This window comes from Ambystoma mexicanum, chromosome 6q, assembly GCF_040938575.1.
Source record: "Ambystoma mexicanum isolate Mex_15411 chromosome 6q, UKY_AmexF1_1, whole genome shotgun sequence".
Lineage (NCBI taxonomy): Eukaryota > Metazoa > Chordata > Amphibia > Caudata > Ambystomatidae > Ambystoma > Ambystoma mexicanum.
In genome coordinates this window covers 1,651,384,051-1,651,407,577 of record NC_090937.1, presented here as the reverse complement: position 1 = coordinate 1,651,407,577, position 23,527 = coordinate 1,651,384,051, and the positions used below count along the sequence as shown (strand labels likewise).

General features: G+C 46.5%; 1 protein-coding gene across 2 annotated transcripts in view; it reads right to left on the bottom strand.

The window, feature by feature from the left end:
- Positions 1–23,527, bottom strand: part of LOC138516982 (drebrin-like) — a 716,984-nt gene that overhangs the window by 155,796 nt on the left and 537,661 nt on the right. For both annotated transcript variants that reach the window (XM_069632471.1, XM_069632470.1), the window contains exons 5-6: positions 16,026–16,160; positions 15,357–15,434 (exon numbers count right to left, since the gene is read on the bottom strand). In XM_069632471.1, the coding sequence (XP_069488572.1) occupies positions 15,357–15,434; positions 16,026–16,160 (213 nt within the window). The remainder of the gene's footprint in view (positions 1–15,356; positions 15,435–16,025; positions 16,161–23,527) is intronic.

Sequence of the window (23,527 nt, the reverse complement as noted above, 5' to 3'; positions counted from 1 at the left end):
CCCAGCTGCCCAGTCTAGGCATAGGTTTCCCAGCTGCCCAGTCTGGGCATGTGGTGTCTGGCCAGTCACACTGGATAGGGAATGCCTGTCTGCTCAGTCTGTACACCAGGTACCCAGCTGCTCACTCTGGGCATAGGTTTCCCAGCTGCTCACTCTGGGCATAGGTTTCCCAGCTGCCCAGTCTGGGCATAGGTTTCCCAGCTGCCCAGTCTGGGCATGTGGTGTCTGGCCAGTCACACTGGATAGGGAATGCCTGTCTGCTCAGTTTGTACACCAGGTACCCAGCTGCTCACTCTGGGCATAGGTTTCCCAGCTGCTCACTCTGGGCATGTGGTGTCCGGCCGCTCACACAGGATATCGGAATGCCTGTCTGCTCAGTCTGTAAACCGGGTACCCAGCTGTTCAGACTGGAGATATGGAGCCCATTTGTTCACCCAGAATACAGGTTGCCTGTTTGCTCACTCTGGAAACAAGGTGCCCAGCTGCACACACTGTACATATGGAACCTGGCTTCTCACACTGGATAAGCCATGCATATCTGCTCACTCTAGAGACAGGGTGCGCAGCTGTTCACATTAGACATAGAGAGCACCGCTGCACACTTTGGGCAGGTCTTGCGTAAGTGCTCACACACGACAAAGGATACCTCACTGCTCATTCTGGGCTTGCAGTGTCTGGCTGCTCACACTGGCTATAGGTTTCCTATCTTCTCGCTCTGTGCATAGGGTGCCCAGATGCTCACATTGGACACAAGGATCACAGCTGCTCAAACTGGACATAGGATGCCTAGCTGTACTCCTTTGTATGTGGTACCTTGCTGTTCAGCCTGCACACATGTTGAGTAGCTGCTCACTCTGGATACAGGATGCTTAGCTGCACACTCTGGATACAGGATGCTTAGCTGCTCACTCTGGATACAGGGTGCACAGCTGCTCACTCTGGATACAGGGTGCACAGCTGCTCATTCTGGATACAGGATGCTTAGCTGCTCACTCTGGATACAGGATGCTTAGCTGCTCACTCTGGATACAGGGTGCACAGCTGCTCACTGTGGATACAGGGTGCACAGCTGCTCACTCTGGATACAGGATGCTTAGCTGCTCACTCTGGATACAGGATGCACAGCTGCTCACTCTGGATACAAGGTGCACAGCTGCTCACTCTGGATACAGGATGCTTAGCTGCTCACTCTGGATACAGGATGCTTAGCTGCTCACTTTGGATACAGAATGCACAGCTGCTCACTCTGGATACAGGGTGCACAGCTGCTCACTCTGGATACAGGATGCTTAGCTGCTCACTCTGGATACAGGATGCTTAGCTGCTCACTCTGGATACAGAATGCACAACTGCTCACTCTGGATACAGGGTGCACAGCTGCTCACTCTGGATACAGGGTGCACAGCTGCTCACTCTGGATACAGGATGCTTAGCTGCTCACTCTGGATACAGGATGCTTAGCTGCTCACTCTGGATACAGGGTGCACAGCTGCTCACTCTGGATATAGGGTGCACAGCTGCTCACTCTGGATACAGGATGCTTAGCTGCTCACTCTGGATGTGTGGTGTCTGGCTTATCACACTGGATATAGGTGGTCTGGCTTCTCACACTGGACATAGAATGCCTCAGTCATCACTCTGGGCATGCGGTGCCTAACTGCTCACTTTGGGTATGGGGTGCCTACGTGCTCACTGTGTGCATGTGGATCACAATTGGTGAGTCCAGGCATGTGATGCTTAGCTGCTCACTCTGGACATGACGTGCATAGTTGATCTTTCTGGACATGCTGTGCCCGGCTGCTCACATTGGATATGGGATGCTGATCTGATCACTCTAGACACAGGGTGCTCAGCTGACCACACTAAATATAGGGTGCCTAAATGATCCCTCTGGACATAGGGTGCTGGCTGCTCACTCTGGACATAGGGTGCTGACGGCTCACTCTGTACATGAGGTGTCCAGCAGTACACTCTAGACATGAGGTGTCCAGCAGTACACTATGGACATGTGGTGCCCAGCTGTTCACTCTGGGAATGTTCTACCCAGCTGCTCACACTGGGCAACTGGGTCCCAGCTACACACTCTGGGCTATCAAGTTGGTCCGATAGCACAGTGAGTAGAGTGCTCGCTTTGACATCTGTGCAGAGCCTGTTGACGCAGGTTCGAATCCTGGCAGAGCCAAACTCAGCCTTTCATCCTTCCGAGGTCGATAAATGAGCATGTGACACCGTGGGTAATAGTAAGCAGCAGTCAGATGCCTGAGGATTCGTAGCACCATATAAATGCAAAATTATTATTATTATTGCTCAGTCTGAGCATACTTTGCCCATAAACTGCACTTTTATCTGACAAAAACCTACAGTCAAAACTCTTAATCTCTCCAAACACGTATCACCCTCCCTTACCCTGGGAAGTAATTTCCCCAAAATGCCAAGGGTAACGGAAGTGATCACAAATGACCCTTGACCTCTGATGACATTACAGGAAGTGATGCCATTTGACCCCACCCCAAAGTGACATCACAGGAAGCAATGGAACATGACCCTTTACCCCTTGATAAAAAAGGAAGTGGTATCACACAGCATTGTTCTTAACTACACTATGAAAAATGTGTACCCATTCATCAACCTCAGAAGGATGAAAGGCTGAGCTGGCCTTAGCGGGATTCGGACATGCGACCTGCAGATCACACACACATTGTAGCAGTGAGTGCTCAACCAACTGAGCTATCTCACCGGCTATAGTAAAATTAGCAATTATATGTCTGAAGGTCCTCAAAGTCAGAAAGAAAATCACACTCTGCAGTGCATACCATTAAACTGGTAAATGAGATTGAACAGCAGCAGGCCAGTTCATCTGCAGGTCTGGTGCAAAGTTGGCCACATGTCAAGACTGCATGTATGTACTTTTCAGGCTTCAGAGGTTGGCAAACTACATATCATTGGGAGGGTTCATAACTGTGTATTAAACAATTTGGAGTAGTGCAGGGAAAGTAGCGCACTCACACGACATCCCGTACTCTGGGCACTGGTTACCTCATACATGCAAGCAAACATCCTGAACAGCATGCCATGGAGATAGGAAAGATAGACACATTGCAACAAAGCATTAATTGTGGCACAATGAAATCAAGGGCCACTTGACGTGCTATGGTCAAACATTTCTCCACAAGCTTTTAGGCACAAGGATTTTGTCAAGTGACTGAGGACACAGAGATGGAATGTCTTGTGATGATCATAAAAGTGAGAATGGCAAACACATTCAATAACTCCAACTTGCGAAAAGCAAAATACATATTGATGCTTATTCTACTCAAAATGCTTTTTGGAAGTTTTTGTCTGCATTGTGAATTTGAGGTGCTTCAGAATAGATGAAATCAATGACTCACCCCCTGAAGCGTGCCTGAAATAAACCTTTAATGAGTCTAGCAATTACTGTATAGAATTCTAGAAAGACACATTATTTGTTATTACTATTCTTTCTTATTTAGGGTCAGTGCTCGAACTGTTGCACTTGTGGAACCCCCTGTTTATTTGCCGTTGGCATAGTTGACATAATGCCTACTTGATCTACTCTGCATCGTTTTGGTTGAATTTGGTAAGTCAAATGGTATATTTTAATTAAAAAATAGTTGTGGGGTGGGGTAAGGGCATAGGTTGAGGTAAGGGGAAGTCGGGGAGGTGCAGGGTGTCTCCCCTCGCATTAGGTGAAATTGGCAGTAGGACAAGAATTATAGGTCAAATTGGCAGTAGGTCAAGTTTTTTTAGGCCAAACAACCCATATCCGCTTTGCAAGGCTAGTAGGGGCCAGGAGAATACATGAGGACAAATGTAGTGCCTCCGTCTAGTGCCAGCAGGGTGTGTGTGCAACAACCCGTCCCTAGAGGGGATTATGTACTCCTCTGTGCCCATGGCATTACTCCTTCCTCTGTGATCAAGGGCTGACTTTCCTCTGTGGCCATGGCATTACTCCTTCCCCTGTGAACAAGGGTTGACTTTCCTCTGCGTCCATGGCTTTGGACTTCTTTGTGTCCACAGAAATACCCTATCACGTTTGTGCTCTTGGCATCACCCCCTCAGTTCGAGCCACATAATTCCTTTCTGCCCCTCTTTTCGCTGTGCCAATGGGGATTGGGCAAGCCTGCAGAGGGTGCTCGTGGTGTGCTTCGGGATATTGAGGAAAGCTTGTGCTATTAGTGGAATCGATTGTGGGCGTGGTTTCCCTCCTGAGCTTCATTGGCGGAGCTGTGTTAAGGGGTCTGTTATGATATTCACTATTGAGTTGCATTGCTTGACATGTGTTTGGGGGCGCGGTCATGGGGTCGAATGTGTGTTGGAGTTCACAGGTGGGACTCCGTGCTAAGTGGTTTAGTTAAGGGACAGTATGAGTTTGGGATTTCACTGTTGATGTTCTATGTGTTTGGAAGCTGTACTTACCTTCCTTTGTGCAATCCTCTTCTCATATGAAGCTCAAAATTGAAGCTCCTTTTGCGCCAGACTGCCACGTTCGCCATCTTGGAGTGACCAGCCACAACGTCCCGAGTGTTCGAGTTCCTGCTACCTGCCTATCAAAGGGTAAGATTGTGTTCTGAACTTCGCTCTTTTCCGGCTGCCCAGTAAAATAAAGCGCAGGGTTAACATACTGTAGGCTACCCCTGCACTTTATTTTACTTGGTCTAGCCAGCCGTGTTCAGTTCCCATATTGCGTTTGTTTGACGTGGTGGGAGAAAACGGTCTTCGGCCAGGGACAGAGTTGCCTGCTGGGGAGGGAGAGCACAACCCGAGGGGCTACACAGAATCTGAGGGACTAGATACACTGGACAGAGCTCAGGGCGGGGGACTGCACCGACCCTGGGGACTCGATGAAGCTCAGCCTGAGGACAAGAGCAGAGCCTGGGAGCCGGCGCACAACCCGAGGGGCTACACAGAATCTGAGGGACTAGATACACTGGACAGAGCTCAGGGCGGGGGACTGCACCGACCCTGGGGACTCGATGAAGCTCAGCTGTGCATCCACTAAGATAGTATCTAATACAGACAGATTCCGGATTCAGCTAACTACGCAAGCAGAATAATCATGTTTGCCAACGCATACGCGGTTGCCGTATGAAAACAGACAACCACTGGAATTAACCAGACAGACCGTCCGGATTGAATTATTAACCGCTTAAATCTACGCTACTTCATAGAAAACCACCGCTAGAAATCACAGAGGAGCATGGGAAATCTCTCGTCACCCTAGAAGACAAAACTGCCAAGTAATTAAGGCACCTTTCTTCCGCCAAAAGAGGGACCAACTACACTTGACATTCAGCTGCTCATTTTACAGCAAATTAAACTTCAAAAAAAGAAGACTCTCATTACTCTAATATTGTTAACATCTACTCCTGAAGAAAGTCCCGTCACCACCCAGAGGACTGAAACATGTCGAGTTCACAGTCCAGGAATTGGAGATAACAAATATTTAGAGATCATGATTGATCTAAAAACCCAACCTAATAGGATTTTTCCCTATAGGTTGTTTTACCTACTAATGAATGTGTATACTGTTTTAAGAAAACATTGGTTTTGTGTTTTTTTCATTATCATTAGCGATTATATGTTTAGAGTATTATGACGAATGCATTCAATATGAAAATTGTTTCTAATTTTATGAAATTTTTACTCGGTAACTATTAAAAATAAATATATTTTGTAAAGAAAGTATTTAACCTTCTTGATAAAGAGTAACTGTTGACAATTACCTTTTCCTACCTCTCCCTTGTATTCAAAGTTCAGTCACTCCCAAAACAGAGGTAGGCCGCCATTCTGCATTAGGAATGCTATTTGGGATCTCCCCTAAATGGATAGTAGAGGTCCAGTAAGCCCTATACACAAGGTTGCCTATAGCTTCTGCTAAAAAAACGGAGTGTTGCACGCAGGCCGGAAATGCCCTCCAGAGTAGACTTCACAAGAGCCTCTGAACATGTACCAAGTACATCGATAAACCCTTCCCGCTCAGAATTTCAAGACCTCATATCGGCGTGCAAGGTTGTGTATCCCAAGTACTGGCCAGATGATTATGTCTTTATGGGGACCATGAAGTGCTCACGCTCCGCAGAGAGGGTTATTATGGAAGGCTTTAGGGAATATAAGGGCAATGGGGAGAAGGAATCGTGTGCCACTGGAAATGCTTGCACTCTTCACAACACTGAAAAGCATCGCCGTCGCCACTGCAGAGCGTGAGCGTGTGTTCAGCCGTATGAACAACACAATCACGCAACCGAGGAGCACCTTCACATCGACACAGCCAGCCATCTATTGTTTTTGCACTGCAATGGCCCACCCCTTATATGCGTTGATCCTGCCAAGTATGTAAGAACGTATATTGCTTGCAGGGCACGGTAACATAAAGAGAATGATGTTGACGTTAAAAAAAAGCATCTGGGCCACTTTGTAAAATGGAATCTTCCAGCACTAAAAATACTGCTCAAAGAACTTGATTTGCCCTTCATTCTGTGTTGTGTGTGACTATAACCTGCTGTCTGGTGGCAATAAATGATCTCGTGCCATCTCTAGTAGCATTTCCTTTTGTTTTAATTCTGCTTAAGGAAAAAAAAGACAGTTTCTTTTGCTGAGAACATTACACACTTGGCATGAAGCTTTACCTAGCTCTGCCCCTTGGGACACACATCACCCTGACCACACCCCTTCCCCAAAAGGGGGCGGGGGAGAGAGTTCCCCCAAAAATGTAGGTCCATTTCCAGCACTGTGCTCAGGCTCTGGCCACGCTTCCATGTCGGGTGCGATTACGAGGAATACGTTTTTTATTTGCGATTTTGGCTCAGCTCCATTCAGAGCTGGAGCCCGCGGGCACGCATCCCGCCATGTCCTCCTTGCACTTACTTTCTCCTGGTTTTTCTTCATTTCCCCTTTCATTATACACTTTTTCTCTTTCTGGCATCCTTTCTCTCGCTACCTCGTTTCGGTCTTCCTCGTGTCTTTATATCCTTATGACTGATTCTTAGAATGTATCCTTACTTCTCTTTAAGCCCTTCTTACATTTTCAATGTTCTTGCTTTGAAGCCAACCCTTAAGCGCGCAAGTAATGTTTCATGTGTTTTGGATGGGGTGGCTTGTGTGTCGTTTGAGTGCCGTTTGAGTCATGCCCCCTGCTTGGGAAAGAGCTGTGATTGTGGGGATGTGGTTTTGGGAGCGGGTAGTGCACCCATTCCTGTCCCCACAGCTTTTTTCGAGTAATGGCATTACGATGCCGGTGGACTGCAAACCTGCGAGGGAGGAGATGCTGTGCCCTGATGTATGGTGTGTGTGTGTGTGTGTCGGATGCGCGTTCAGGAGACCGTGCATGAACCAGAGCCCTCCACTTCTTCATTCAGCACCTCTGGAATCAGGATGAATTCAAAAAATAAATTGAAAAAACTCTTTGGCATTTTTCAATCCTAGCAAAAATAGTGCACGCTTTCTATAGGGTATTAGCATAAATGACCTAAAAACATTTGACCTAAAACATTTGATTGAATTCTTTTGACCTTTTCTTGGTCAAATTGTATTAAATATATATATATGGGGATGAGTAAGGGTTTAGATTAGGTTGAGGGGAAGTGGGTGGGTTGAGCGGGGTCTCATATTTTAGACCGAAACAAAGGTCAAATAAGTCTGATCAAATGTGATTAGGTCAAATAGACCTAAACCTTCTCTAGTGCTGTACATGACTGAGATGTTTCAGGGCGCTGAAAAATACCTACATTGAAATGATGCAATGGCCGAGGAGCTTTTCCGGAGAGAACTCGCAGAAAGCCGTCAGGTTTTTTTTTCGAGAAGGCCTCTTTGGAAAGATGGATAAAAATGCTGAGCCAAAATGTTAGCTGACTTACAGGGTGACAAGAGGGAGCCACCTCCTGACTCGCCCCTTGCCAGTGAGAAGGGTCGGCCTCGCACGGTGACCCCAGGAGAGGCAGCTTCTCTGGGTTGGGTCCTAGGCCAGAGGCAGGTCGTATATTTCTAGGAGGTGTAAAAATTGACTCAGAAGTAGCCTCACTTTGGCAATGGGGGAGTAGGCAAAGGCGAAGACATTAGGCAGAATCATGTAAATCGATGGTCGCATACGAAACACCTTTGCTTCATGAAATGTAGGGAGGGCAACAGCCTGGATGAAGCCTGCAGCTGCTGCTGCAGTTGGTGGGCGTGACCAGACTACATGGGTCTAGCACTGCTTTTCCCCTGCCAGCCCGTATGAATAACTGTAAACTCGGAAGGCATCTGGGTACAATATGGGCAGGCCCAAAGTTCTGCACCCCACTTTCCTACACCCATCATGCACTGGTGCACACTGCACTGTGACGCCGGTGTCGAAAAGCAAAGCACTTGTTTTTACTACGGCTGACGCCGAGTTCTTGTCACCTCTTTTGTGGTTATCTTGAATTGCGGAAACCCACCCTATGATCAAGGTACCCATTGGATTCCCGCGCTATCAGTGCCCTGGGCACCAGGCACGGCTGCTAATGGCTTCAAAACCTGCGTTTGCGGGCAGGCCCGGCTGCTAATGGCCCCTAGTTCGCTTGACCCTTCTTTGGATCTGGCTGGTGGGCCAAATCCACCCAGAAACATGTATGTTAAGTAATGCCACATTGAACTTCACAGAAGTCTCACTTTCTACAGTGACATTGGGCAAATCACATCTCCACCCCTACATCTTGGCCACTGCGCTGCGATCACAAGTAGTACCCACAGACCCTCTATTTGACCGTGTCTTAGATACAGCAGTCTCGCCCAACCCTGTCCTATTTTCCTCAGTCCGAGGCCGCTACCCAGCAGTACCCCTCTGTCATGCTGTCTGTCTCTTATTACCTGCTTCCCCAGCTCTTAGTACCCAGGACTCGCAAATCCATCTTCTAGGTTCTAGAAGCTGCCTGGGTAGCACCGGTGCATCGACCCTCCATCTCTCAATATTTTACAGCGAATCGTCCGGTTCAGTTATCGATCGCGTGCCCCTCGCCCCGATGGAATGTCTGCTGATTGCATTGCTGAAAATGGAAAACATTTATTGGGGGTACTGTCCCTTCATAGGAGGGGCGGTGCTTTGGGAAGGAGGGGGCTGGGCCAAGGGGCATGGACCCCCCGGCCAGGTTGTGCAACAGTATCTCTATATCAGGCTTGTCCAACCTTTTTGAATGTGGGGCCGATGCATTAACTTTTTGTCACCCGGTGGGCCGGTGGGCCGGCAACCCAAAAGTCAACACCCTTACCCAAAGCAGTATATTCAGAATCGATGGTGTAAGACCTTTGACACAATAGCATCACAGGCAGTGATAGCCATGCAGTCCCAAAGATAGCTTTTGGTGTCAGGGACAGTGATCAAAGGTTAGTTTCTTGCGATTTCTTCCACCAGTGTGTATGTGTTGATATTTTTCTGAAACAGTGGGGGCGACCGAGCATAGCGAGGGAGCTATAACGATCTAGGGAGGGTTTGGGGGGTCACCCCCCCAAGATTTTTTTCTCCAAATATGGGGCTGAAATGGTGCATTTTACAGCAAAAAAACTGGCCAAAAAGCCATAAGTTTACAATCAGTTATAAAGGGGAACATGTACATTCCATGTCACCAACAGCAGACAAGAACATTGTAGAACACAACACATTTTAATGATCAATGTGTCCACAGTGTAAGACAGCACTCTCACTGATGTAACACATTGGCATGCTGGTGGTGCTCAAAATATGCCTCTATAGCAACATGTCTATGCTGGTTGTTCCCAATTTAGGCCAGCATTGTCCTGTACAAAGCATGATTGATGCTACCTGAGCATACCATGGCATTGGTGATTAGGTTCTTCACTATGCAGATAATAGTTTTGACCAGTGTTGCCAAGTAAATATTCTGTATCTATGTTGACCATGTACCCTACTTTTGCCTTTGGCCCCCTCTGTGCCCCTCCTAAATTTGATTCCTGATGACACCACTAGATTGACCAACTATGGGGGTTCATGAGGAGCAGGGGGCACAATGAGTGAGCTGCAACTAGATCAAATGCAGCCTGCATGTCTGCTACCATAGGTGATTGGTCCGGGGGGAACCAGAGGCAGCAACAGTCCTCCGCCACGGCCCAGAAATAAAATTACTCGGGTCCACGGACCCGACAAACATTAAACGCATTTCATACAAGAATGGATCACCATATGTATCATTAATATCTATGTGTATAGATCCATATTGTCAAATTACTATGAGTGGCAGCAGACGTCCAAGGCCAAATGATAATGTTATTGTATAGCTCTTTTTTATAGAACAAATTTGCATACAATATCACCCAACCTGTGTTGGTACTCATTTATCAACCTAAGAAGGATGAAAGGCTGAGATGGCCTTGTGTGGATTCGAACATGCAGATCTCACACACATCGCAGCAGTGAGCGCTCAACCCACTGAACTATCATATTGGCTATAGTAAAATGAGCAATTATTCTGTAGTGTAGTGGATACCATTAAACTGGAAACTGAGATCTAACAGCAGACCAGTTAAGTTCATCTGCAGGTCTGGTGCAAAGTTGGCAAAGTCTAAAAATGCACTGGGCCTGTAACTGCCTCTGGTGCCCCCTTCCAGGGGGCACCAGAGGTAGTGACAGTGCTCCGCCATGCACGGCCCGGTATATTTATTTATTTGTTCAATGTTTGTTGGGTCTGTGGACCCGATTAATTTATTTATTTCCGCAATGTTGGTCGGATCCAACATTGCATAAATAAATAAATTAATTGGGTCCGCGGACCTGTCAAACATCAAACAAATAAATAAACCAGGCTGTGGCCTGTTACTGCCTCTGCTGCCCCCTGCAAGGGGGCAGCAGAGGCAGTAACAGACCCTGCCACGGCCCAGAATTTGGGTCTATGGACCTGACAAACATTCATCAAAAAAAATAAAATGCACTGGGCCTGTAACTGCCAGCAGTGACAGTGCTCCACCATGCACCACAATAAACCGGGCTGCGGCCTGCAAATAAATAAAAATAAAAAAAACTTACCATGCCTCGGTCACCGGCGTGATGCTGGGGGGCTGGATTGGTGATTCACACGCAGCTGGCTGGAACAGTAGTGTGAAGGTGGTGCCACTGGCCGTACCTTGCGTGGCAACAGTGTTTCCATTGGCTGTTTTTCAGCCAATGGAAATCACAACCCATGCAGCTTGTTCTTTTGGATTTCCTTTGTTTGTCTGTTCGGCCTCGCGGGCCACATGAAATGGCTTGGAGGGCCGCATTGTGGCCCGCAGGCCGTATGTTGGACAACCTTGCTCTATATAGAACTCAATCGTGGCGATTTGCATGAAACCAAAGAGCATTATGGGAGCAACAGAATGTCCACAATGTGAAATGTTTAACAGTCCTATAGTGATTCATTAAGAAAACCTTATAAGCGAAGACTGGACACTTCTGTTTTGATTGGTTACAATACTCACCCTACTAAAGAGATGTGTGTAAAATGCAGGGCATATGTGAGGATGCAGAGAGTTCAGAATGGAGGAGGGGGGAGGAGGTGATGCTGAATCGCTTGAGGATAGGTCATGTGGGGCTGAATAACTGTCTATTTCGAATAGGGAAGCGTGAATCAAGGGACTGTGCGGTGTGTGGGGTGCCTGAAACGGTGGGACATTTTTTGATTAGGTGTGAGAGACATGTTGCAGAGAGAGAATTGATGAGGGTTCGGTTGACTGCGTTGGGTGTGGCTGAGCTGAGTGGGAGGACTTTACTGGGAGGTGAGGGGGAGAGAGGCAGAAGGAGGAGTGGTGTGATGTTGGATTTTGTGAGGCAGACGGGGAGGTGGGAGGAGTTGTGAGCTTAAATGGAGCTAAATAATAATTAGTGGGTACGGTGCACATCATCCTATAGGATGGGGAAGCGCCTGCGTGGGTCCGCCCACGCTTCCGATAATTAAGAAGAAGAACGTATGTGAGGTTTCAGCAGTTTCTGTGGGCAGGCTGCAGCAGTTGGATGTGACCCTCTGGGCAGGGTGGGACAGCCATTTTGGTGGATTCAGCAGCAACAATGTTGGTGTCGGTTTTCGCCTTTCTGGAACTGGGAACTGTTTTTCTGCAGAATTATTTCAATGTACCCCTGGGTGTGGGTGAAGTGCATTTAGAGGCGTGCCCCTATTTGACCTGCTGCCTCCCGCTATGTCTCATGTGTTTGGCGACGAGTTCTCTAGAGTCTTTCTGCATCACTAAATGGATGGGTGGGTCCTCCTTACACTATTGCTGGAGGGGCGGGCGCTCTATCACAGTCCCACAAGACCTTATCATCAGAAAGTTCAAGCCCCATAAATATGAAAATACAGAAGGTCAACGCCCAGAACGTCTAGGATGATAGTTGAACGGCAGAAAATGGTTGGTTGTGCTGTGCACGGCATATAAATGGCCAGCAAAGATAGCATCGGCTGCGGTTGAAACAATGTGCGCTGTTCACAGCAGTTCCCACGACACCAGGCTGGTGTATGCAAAGTCACATCACGCGACTCTTTGGCACAGACATATGGGCATAGGGCCGCACACTATTTTAGGAACCCAAGCGGTAATTGATGGATGGAAGGGAATACTTGCCCATATATAGCGAGCGGATTGCTGTGAGAAAACTCTGGCTCTGTGTTTGTGTTGAGGCGCTCATTTGCAATGCAGTTGTGAGATATTATAGGCGTGTTGTAGACTGTGATGGTTGTTGCGTTCGTATATATCGTATCCAGTGGTCGAAGTGTATGAAAAGAAGTAGCGGAACTATGCTCCCTGCTGGCCTGCCCCCGCTCCCCACAAAACGCATCACCACGCCCCCTCCCATGTGCAATACACACCCCCAAACACTTGCACCTGCTGTTTAAGGCAACGTTCAGTGCAGTGCACTCAAAGTGCAAGTTTCAACTTCTTCCTACACTTTTATTTTAAAACAAAACCGTTCCGGAATGGTTTATTTTTAAAATAAAAGTTTAGGAGCTGTAAAAAGGTAATTTAAAAAAGTAGAGGAGCACCGCTCCCGACCACTCCCGCTCACTTCGACCACTGACCGTATCCCGACCAACGGGAGTGAAGGCCGTCTGAACACTGTTTCTCAGCAACATGAGATACCAGTTTCACCGGGGTGGGGGGAGGGGGAACGCGCGCACGATCAGTTTTTCCTTTGGTGTAATGCCGTTTTACATGAAAGACCTGTCCGAACGTCCCTTCTCAAACCAGTTATTGCTTCCAGGCAGTCGACCGAGCACTATGCTTTTTGGGCTGGAACAGAGACAATGAATTGTTTCACAGTTGGTAGGTGGATACGTCCTTATTTGAAAATAGTCCTGATTTGAGATGTTGTTGAGATTTACATGGTGGACTGCGCGGTTGCCCATTGTGTGGGTGTACAGATGTGCAGTATATGGGGACAACATCATCTCTCATATATTTCAAATTATTGCACGTGCCTCTATGTTTAATTCACTGATCCTGTCTGGCCGATCTTCTCACCCTCCCAACATCAACTCCATGAATCCTACTGTCCACTTTCTGACCCTATGGTGCCTTTTGGGCCACAAAGCGTGTACATGTTGTTTGGTTATTTACCCACCAATTGACTGCCCGTGGCCATGCTAATCCCTATAGCCATTTCCATCCACTTTCTGCCCTCTCCACACAAAACACCTCGTCCTGTGATGTGTTTGAGCTAGTTTATAAGCTTTACCATCAAAACGTTGTGCTTAAAGTGCCTGCCCGTGTTTTCTCAAAGCAGTTTTTTGAGAGTTAATTACTTAATTGGAACTGTAAAAGCACTACTGGTGAAATAGAAATGTCAGCCATGTCTGCCGTCAGCCAGGCTTGTCCTTCACTAAAGTCCTGTTAAAAACAAGCATTGGCAAATCCAACAGTTTAAGCTTGGGCATCAATATTAGACATTCACCAGGCATGGCTATTGTATGCCCAGGTACTCCTAACACTTTGCAGCTGCTACCCTCAGTGCCCAGTTAATACCACTACGGCAGTGCCTGGCAAATGCCTTTCCCATGCCTACACAAAAGCCAACACTGTTGGCATTGCCAATGCTCGTTTAAGAGTTCCTCCTGTCTATGTGCACTCCCCAGCATGAAGGTAGAATGTTACAAGAGATATTGAATATGTAATATTTATTATTTATTATTAGCTGTTTTAAAGTTCTAGTGTTTTCACAGATTTCTGTTACTTAATAAAAACCAATGTTGCAATACACACTTGCTTAATTTATATGTTTGTTGCTCTTACTGAGACGGCTGTTCCACTCGTGGCTTGTCCCTCTGTCATTGAACATATACTTTGCAAGATCGTGAACTTATTTAAATATGTTTAAAACATGCTTTAAGTGATCTAATTTTGACTAAATTCTTTCAACATTTTCTTGGGGGATACTCCCAATCCCCTCATAGAGGGGTTGGGCTCAGGCGCTTTGTTCGCTCATTCGATGAAATAAGGGGCCACTTTGAAAACATTTTCCATGGCCACCTGGTTCCTAGTCCAGCCCTGGATCTCCACAGTACAGGAGTCTGTGCTGCAGAGTTGCGGCTGTAGTGGTGACTTTCTTTTTTTACAGGAGAAAACTGGAGTTCTCTCCAAAAAGCCTTAAAGATTGTGCTACTATAAGACGCTATATTTTGCATTTTCTAACAGACCCTGAATGTGTGATGACTGATATAGAAATAGCTGCCGGCCATTCCAGCCCTCTTTCTATTTCTATAGTGCAGAGATTTCAGTACTTGCAATGCTAGACCTCGCAGTCAGATGCGGGACACCATTGGCCCGGGGCGCCAATGAAAAAGTGGCCCAGGGTCACAAACAGTGATTTATCCTTTTGTAACAGACTGAGGAGAGCACAAGTTGGATTCTTCAGATAAATTGTGTTGCAAATTGTACATTTTAAAGAATATTTATTCAGTAAAACCAGGCAAAACTATCAGCTGCCGAGCATAGCAACTACATAAACTGGCCACTTGGGACAGAAAACTGGCCCACAGTCACAAGTTCTGTCTGCGATTCGAACATTGCCCTACAGGCCAGGCCGAGCCTGCTAGACCTCCATGCTTGTCAATCATCGATGAATGGTACTCAGGACTCAAATACTTGGTTGAACATGCATTAACTGGGTGGGCTGGGAGATGATCTTGCGGACACGCCCCCGACAGGTTGGTGCAGCACATGTGAACAGTGATCGAACATCCCCTCCCATTAAAAAGAAGGGTCCACGGAAAAGTCATACCCTTGCCATGTCAGCCCAATTGAGATGTGCAGAAACAAAGGGCACGGTAGGAGATCCTGTATTTAAACGTTTAGTTCCGGTCCCAAGGTTGTAACATATTATTGGTCGCGAGACAACGTACCTCCGCCTGGGCCCAGAAGGAGTCTCGCTTGGTGCGTCGCATCTCCAGAGCTGGGTTGGTCTTTCTGTAATTGGTTCCCTGAAGAAAGTAAAACAAAGTATGAGTTACATTATTTAAATACAGCTTTGTTCTAGAAGATTCCTCTTAGTCATCATGGTTTGCCTGGGATAATGTGACTGGAAAAGGAATGGACTGGGAACAGAATGGACTGGCAGGAGGCCTAAGCCTTCAATAGGCACTTTATGTTCTCTGGTTCAGGCCAAATAAGGCTCTGTGGGCGAGGCACTGGATTTGAAATAACTCATAAGCACTGCAGATGTCAATGTGGACAACAGACCCCCGGACCCACCCTGGCTCTGGTGACTTATTTCATGATTTGTCACTGAATAAGGTTGTGAATTAAGAGCTCAGATGTTCTCAAGCTGGACATCTGAATGTGAACTCAACCAATTACTCAATTTTTAATTTCTCTGTGAAGCAGAGATCTTTTGACTACAACTCCCACAATCCCTCACCATTGACTGTGCTGTCTAGCGCTGATGGGATTTGTTGACCAAAGCAGTTGAAGAGCCAAAGTTTCCAGACCACTGGTCCAAAGTATCGGACATCAAGTGGCGGCTACTCCAGACATGCTCCAGAGGAAGTCTGCAACTTTAAGACTGTACTCACCACCAGCTCCTCAGAGTCCATGAGGCGGGGCTTCCTCGAGGTGGAGCCGGATGGGGAAAGGCTGGCGAGGGCATTGTGGATGGCGGTAGATGTCACCTCATCCCTGCGGCGGGCGCTGAGGATCACGTTGGCTTCCTGGGAAGAAATTGCATAGTCAGCATATTTTCAGTCCAGCTGTCATCCCACATGTGTCATGAAACAGCACGGTGCAAGTTAAAAGGAAAGTTACTGGTCGGCGCTCAATGAGTAGCCTAGCACCTAGAAATGGCATATGCCAAATATAGCGCTTGATAAGCGGTGAGTGAGGAGCCAGTGTTCAAGAGCATGTTTTGGGGGACTGCAAGGTTAGAGGAGATGAGATGTGAGGGGGCTTAACATTGCAATGCATTGCATGGCCAAAAACATCAAATCTTTTGTCCACATTTCAGACCACCTAAGAAAGGGGATCCCCCCTCACAGGGCATTCATTGACATTCTGATTTATTGGGGGCGGAGAGGTAAAGAGAGTAACACCAGCAGGCAGTGTGCCACCCACTCATTAGCAACCTCAGGGGCATGGTATGATAGGTAATACCCAGAGGTTTCCAAGCGCGAACCGGGGATCGAACCTGTGTTGCTTAGTGTCGTCCTGCTTCCAAGGCGAGCACGTTGCTGCTAAGCTATTCTCCAGATGACAGGTGTAAATTAAGACTTAAGTCGATAGATTCCATGATGGCACTATCCCTTACTTTAATAACACTGCATTTCTGATCTTTTATCACTAGTGAAGGCAGGGCTTTTAATTATAAAGGTTGAAGGTCGTCTTTGCCCTGAAAGAGTCAATCCCTGATAGGACTAGGAACGAGGTGGTAGACAATGGTTGCTAGGAAGAGTTCTCTCTGGTGGGTATTGACGCATGCAGTCAATCCGGGGCTAGAGATTGAGTGTCTGCTTTCCTGGGACTTCCGATTTGTCCAAGAAAAAAGCAGCTTCAATGATGACCACTTCCAGCCAATGTAGAGGGTCTGGGGCGCGGGGCTCTTGAGCTCCCCTGCCTGTAAGGGAGAGCATACAGAAGGGAGCATTGTGAGAAACCACGGCACAGGACCTGCTGGGCCTGCAAACCCAAGCTACATCTCACTGACGAGGCTGAAACATGTCTGGGGACGCTTGTGGTCTTGTGCAGAAGGGATGCGACCAAAGCAAAACCAAACGTTGATGGCTCTAAGACTTTGAACCATGGGAACTGCTCTGGGCACCCCTCCAGACCATCGTTCTTCACCTGCCAGGCCATTACAGAAGTGGAAAGACATATGCAAATCAAGCTTGGCCCCACCCCAAATGGGGCAGTCCAACCCGAACTGCTAGGTCACATCCCTTCTGCACGAGACCACAAGCATCCCCAGACATGTTTCGCCCTTATTGGGCATCATCAGTGAGGAGTAGCGTGGGTCTCCAGGCCCAGCAGGCATGGGACCTGCTTGAACTAGATACCATTTTGGTGAAGGTCAAGATTTTGAAAAAAGAGCAAGTGACAAAGTGCCTGGGCAGACCAGAAGATGTTAAAAAGTTTCTAATACCTGAGTGGGCAGCAGAGTGGACAGTAATGCTCTGGACATTTGGTTCCTACTGTCGGACCCGTGACTTTCAGGATTTTGGTCATTAGGACTGTGCCAGTCCAGTAAAAATGCAAGAAAACATGCGGGTCATACCGGCTCTGGTATTTTTACCGGACCCGCACACTCAGAGTTTGCCAGTAGGGGGCAGAGAACTGCTGACAGGCCTGACGTGCTGGGAAATAATTGCCGCAATCACTGGCACTGGTACTACCGGGCAAACCCATTCCATGGACGACTGTCAGACTCCATGGCATGGAAACTTACCGCCATTGCTGGCAACCGTAGTATCCTGGTTACACTAGGATATCAAGCACCAGTAACGGTAAGTCGAGTTTGCCGGTAACACACCATTATTACAGGTGGGTTACTGGCAAACAAGTAATGACCCCCTTAGTCTAAACTTTAGGAATAATCGTCAGAAAAATGTATCTGGGATATGGTGAATGCCCTTTAGAGGTTATTCATGTTTTGTGTCTGAGGTGTAAACTCTGGAAATCTCTCGCTCTAGGAGAGAGCAATTTTTTAACAAATTGGCTTTAAAAAAAATCTTCTTTGGTTCGACTCAAGTGGTTCGTCCTCGATATGAATACACCTTATTTTTTTAATCAAAGAAGGATTACAATGTTCAAATACTTGGAGCTTTGTCCCATGATGGCTGCCCTCAGTAGATATTGGATGTTACCGTCTTCAGCTTGATGAATTTGAATATAGCAGGATCCGTTTCTGATTTCACTTACCACACTGAGGGCTGCTCACTCTAGATTGATTCTAATCAGCCACATTGAGGTCTTTTTTGGAAGCTAAGGTCAACCTGCTCTCAATTTTATGTCAGGGTAAGCGCTTCAAGTCCATAAGATATGGAAGATACAAATTTCTGTTTCTGCAAAGTTTTGATTGGTACCAATGAAATACGGACACATTTCAAGTTAATACATCTCAAAAGGATCCCCATAGCTTTGATTTTTGCACTCTTTCCTTTAACAACTTTCTATCAGATTTACCTTGAAATATTTCTAATCCTAAACATTTTATTTCAGAAACCACTTCTAGTACTTTATCACCCATAGACCATTTAAATTTTGATTTATTAATCGAATTTTTGAATCATGATTTGTGTTTTAACTTTATATATTATGAAGGGTTTCAATCTGGGCAAAGCTTTGAAGTGCATTTAATGATCGCTGGAACCCAATAGGGTTGCAAACTAATAAAGTGGAAATATCCCAAAAGATCGAAATAAAAAGCGCAAATGGCATACTTGACCAAATTTAGGGTGAATGAAAATCTCGTACTACCAAAAAATGTGATCAAATATGCCATTCAAATTCATAATAGCAAACAAGGAGAGCAGAGGTTGCGAGGGTGTTCCCACACCCCTTGGCTGCTATAATGGGAACAGGGGAGTCTTCTGCATGGGGCAATAAAGTAGGAAAAAAACGTGACGCTGCTTCGCAGGTTCTCAAGCACGTAAGTGCAGGGAATCAGTGGAGCAGGGAGTGAAGAGAGTTGTTGGCACACAGCGAGGTGTGCCAATAAAAGGAAAGTAAGGGGGATAAGGGGAGTGCATGCGTACTGTATGGGTTGTTTGACCCTAATTGGCAAGTTAGCTACGGTAATTTCGACCCCAAGAATTCCCGTTACGGTCAAACAACCCAAATCCAGTAAAATAATAACGTCAGCGTATGATGCATAAGAACAGTGATAATTACCTAATTCATCTGGAAATTTGCAAGCTTCTCACTCCAGATCTGCTAAAAAAAGTTAAAAGTGTCACTGGGCCAGTGCGCACTCCTGCTTTACACCCCGTTAGGAACGTTTCTGAAATACGCATTGCCTACACACAGTGTCAACGGTCCGAGCCAAATCAACGAAGACCACATAGATTGGTGGCCATTCTTGAATATAAGAATCTTTAATGAAAAGTGAAATAATAACAGATTATGAATAGTCAAACAATTCTCCCGGAACCCAGGTTGAGTAAAACAAAAGATTTTATTTTGCGAGGCCCACTTCTTAAGTCTCTTTAAAAGAAGAAGGCAAATTGGATCATTGATCTAGGCTCTAGATTTTCTGAATGCACTTAAGGTAGTTGACATTTCAATGTGTTCCATCTTAAGTATGGTTTGATACCTATGTGTATTTTTCTCGATTTAATGACAAGGAGGGGATTGTGCTTAATATAGTCAGCCCATACTTTCTCTGATACTGGATCTAATTGCTTAGTGTCCTTAATCCCATTTAACCGTTTTATGCTGCTCCAAAAAGCTCTCGAGTCTTTTTTCCCCAATTATTACCAGCATTTTAGCATCATTTGTTCTGGGAAATACATTTTGTATGCATTCTTATTTGATCTGAATACTTTCTGAGAGTGATAATTGGCTGCTGTCTAATTACTGCCTCAGAGATATTTTAAGTATTTCCTAAAGTTTCTTTTCATATTTCTAATTACTGGATCATATATATTTAACTGTTCAGTAAATATTAGATTCGTTTGACTGTTATTTTCTGTTTGAAAACAGCAAATAATAGTTAATTTCAATCTCTTACTAGCGTGTATGGCCATCTCTATTGGAACCTGATTGTAATATTATGATAAAACAAAGACATAATTGGCAGAATACGTTGGCTTAGCTTCAAAATGGATATACTTCGCAGGAAACGCACCTCAAGGTCTTCTATTTAACATTAACAAATGCCACATTTTACAAAGATCACTCTAAGTACGACTCATGGAATTTCCCCCTAGTTGGCCTCCTAAGGTTCTCTGGAGCATTGACTATTGAGGTGCCGTTGTGTGCCATCGTATCCCCGTACATCTGCCATATGGCTCAACCCTACATAAAATTAGGAACCTGGAATTTTTAGAAGCCAATGCTTCCGATGCTTCCAAAAGCAGACCTATAGTTTTCCTTAGACTTCTACATTCCACTTGTGAGGCCCAGAGAGCTGCCCCTTTCCTGATCACAGATAATGAGTCCCAAAGTGTCCCCCACACAATAGCTACCGTACATATAGCATCGAGTTCAAAAATGAGGGGAGCTATTTAGCTCCTGCTTGTAGCCTAGAAGAGCCTGGTTAGCTTGACCCCCAACAGCTACCAGGAGCTACTGTTGGCTCCCGGGCAAAGTGATGCCCAACAAACACACCTATGGGAGTATGACACTGTGCTTTAGGACAATCTGTCAATGAAGATCAGGACACCTCTATATGACATTTAAAGCATAAGGGGCGATAAATAATGGACACAATTATAGGTTGCTACATACTAGGTCCTCGTTGCCCAGTGGTAGCTCCATGTCACTAGTTAACGCTGGATGCCCTGGAGTTGCTTTTAGTTCCTGGTCACTGGTTAATGCTGGATGCCCTGGAGTTGCTTTTAGTTCCTGTCACTGGTTAACGCTGGATGCCCTGGAGCTGCTTTTAGTTCCTGGTCACTAGTTAACGCTGGATGCCTTGGAGCTACATTTAGTTCCTGGTCACTGGTTAACGCTGGATGCCCTGAAGCTGCTTTTAGTTCCTGGTCACTGGTTAATGCTGGATGCCCTAGAGTTGCTTTTAGTTCCTGTCACTGGTTAACGCTGGATGCCCTGGAGATGCTTTTAGTTCCTGGTCACTAGTTAACACTGGATGCCTTGGAGCTACATTTAGTTCCTGGTCACTGGTTAACGCTGGATTCCTGGAGCTGCTTTTAGTTCCTGGTCACTGGTTCGTGCTGGATGCCCTGGAGCTGCTTTTAGTTCCTGGTCACTGGTTAGTGCTGGATGCCCTGGAGTTGCTTTTAGTTCCTGGTCACTGGTTAACGCTGGATGCCCTGGAGCTGCTTTTAGTTCCTGGTCACTAGTTAACGCTGGATGCCTTGGAGCTACATTTAGTTCCTGGTCACTGGTTAACGCTGGATTCCCTGGAGCTGCTTTTAGTTCCTGGTCACTGGATGCCCTGGAGCTGCTTTTAGTTCCTGGTCACTGGTTAGTGCTGGATGCCCTGGAGCTGCTTTTAGTTCCTGGTCACTGGTTAGTGCTGGATGCCCTGGAGCTGCTTTTAGTTCCTGGTCACTGGTTAGTGCTGGATGCCCTGGAGCTGCTTTTAGTTCCTGGTCACTGGTTAATGCTGGATGCCCTGGAGTTGCTTTTAGTAGTTCCTGTCACTGGTTAACGCTGGATGCCCTGGAGCTGCTTTTAGTTCCTGGTCACTAGTTAACGCTGGATGCCTTGGAGCTACATTTAGTTCCTGGTCACTGGTTAACGCTGGATGCCCTGAAGCTGCTTTTAGTTCCTGGTCACTGGTTAATGCTGGATGCCCTGGAGTTGCTTTTAGTTCCTGTCACTGGTTAACGCTGGATGCCCTGGAGATGCTTTTAGTTCCTGGTCACTAGTTAACACTGGATGCCTTGGAGCTACATTTAGTTCCTGGTCACTGGTTAACGCTGGATTCCCTGGAGCTGCTTTTAGTTCCTGGTCACTGGTTCGTGCTGGATGCCCTGGAGCTGCTTTTAGTTCCTGGTCACTGGTTAGTGCTGGATGCCACATTTTACAAAGATCACTCTAAGTACGACTCATGGAATTTCCCTCTAGTTGGCCTCCTAAGGTTCTCTGGAGCATTGACTATCGAGGTGCTGTTGTGTGCCATCGTATCCCCGTACATCTGCCATATGGCTCAACCCTACATAAAATTAGGAACCTGGAATTTTTAGAAGCCAATGCTTCCGATGCTTCCAAAAGCAGACCTATAGTTTTCCTTAGACTTCTACATTCCACTTGTGAGGCCCAGAGAGCTGCCCCTTTCCTGATCACAGATAATGAGTCCCAAAGTGTCCCCCACACAACAGGTACCGTACATATAGCACCGAGTTAAAAAATGAGGGGAGCTATTTAGCTCCTGCTTGTAGCCTAGAAGAGCCTGCTTAGCTTAACCCCCAACAGCTACCAGGAGCTACTGTTGGCTCCCGGGCAAAGTGATGCCCAACAAACACACCTATGGGAGTATGACACTGTGCTTTAGGACAATCTGTCAATGAAGATCAGGACACCTCTATATGACATTTAAAGCATAAGGGGCGATAAATAATGGACACAATTATAGGTTTGCGTCATATATGGCAGTTAAATTTTCTGAATGCTACATACTAGGTCCTCGTTGCCCAGTGGTAGCTCCATGTCACTAGTTAACGCTGGATGCCCTAGAGTTGCTTTTAGTTCCTGTCACTGGTTAACGCTGGATGCCCCGGAGCTGCTTTTAGTTCCTGGTCACTGGTTAGTGCTGGATGTCCTGGAGCTGCTTTTAGTTCCTGGTCACTGGTTAGTGCTGGATGCCCTGGAGCTGCTTTTAGTTCCTGTCACTGGTTAACGCTGGATGCCCTGGAGTTGCTTTTAGTTCCTGTCACTGGTTAATGCTGGATGCCCTGGTGTTGCTTTTAGTTCCTGTCACTGGTTAACGCTGGATGCCCTGGAGTTGCTTTTAGTTCCTGTCACTGGTTAACGCTGGATGCCCTGGAGCTGCTTTTAGTTCCTGGTCACTAGTTAACGCTGGATGCCCTGGAGTTGCTTTTAGTTCCTGTACTGGTTAACGCTGGATGCCCTGGAGTTGCTTTTAGTTCCTGTCACTGGTTAACGCTGGATGCCCTAGAGTTGCTTTTAGTTCCTGTCACTGGTTAACGCTGGATGCCCTGGAGTTGCTTTTAGTTCCTGTCACTGGTTAACGCTGGATGCCCTGGAGTTGCTTTTAGTTCCTGTCACTGGTTAACGCTGGATGCCATGGAGTTGCTTTTAGTTCCTGTCACTGGTTAACGCTGGGTGCCCTGGAGTTGTTTTTAGTTCCTGTCACTGGTTAACGCTGGATGCCCTGGAGTTGCTTTTAGTTCCTGTCACTGGTTAACGCTGGATGCCCTGGAGTTGCTTTTAGTTCCTG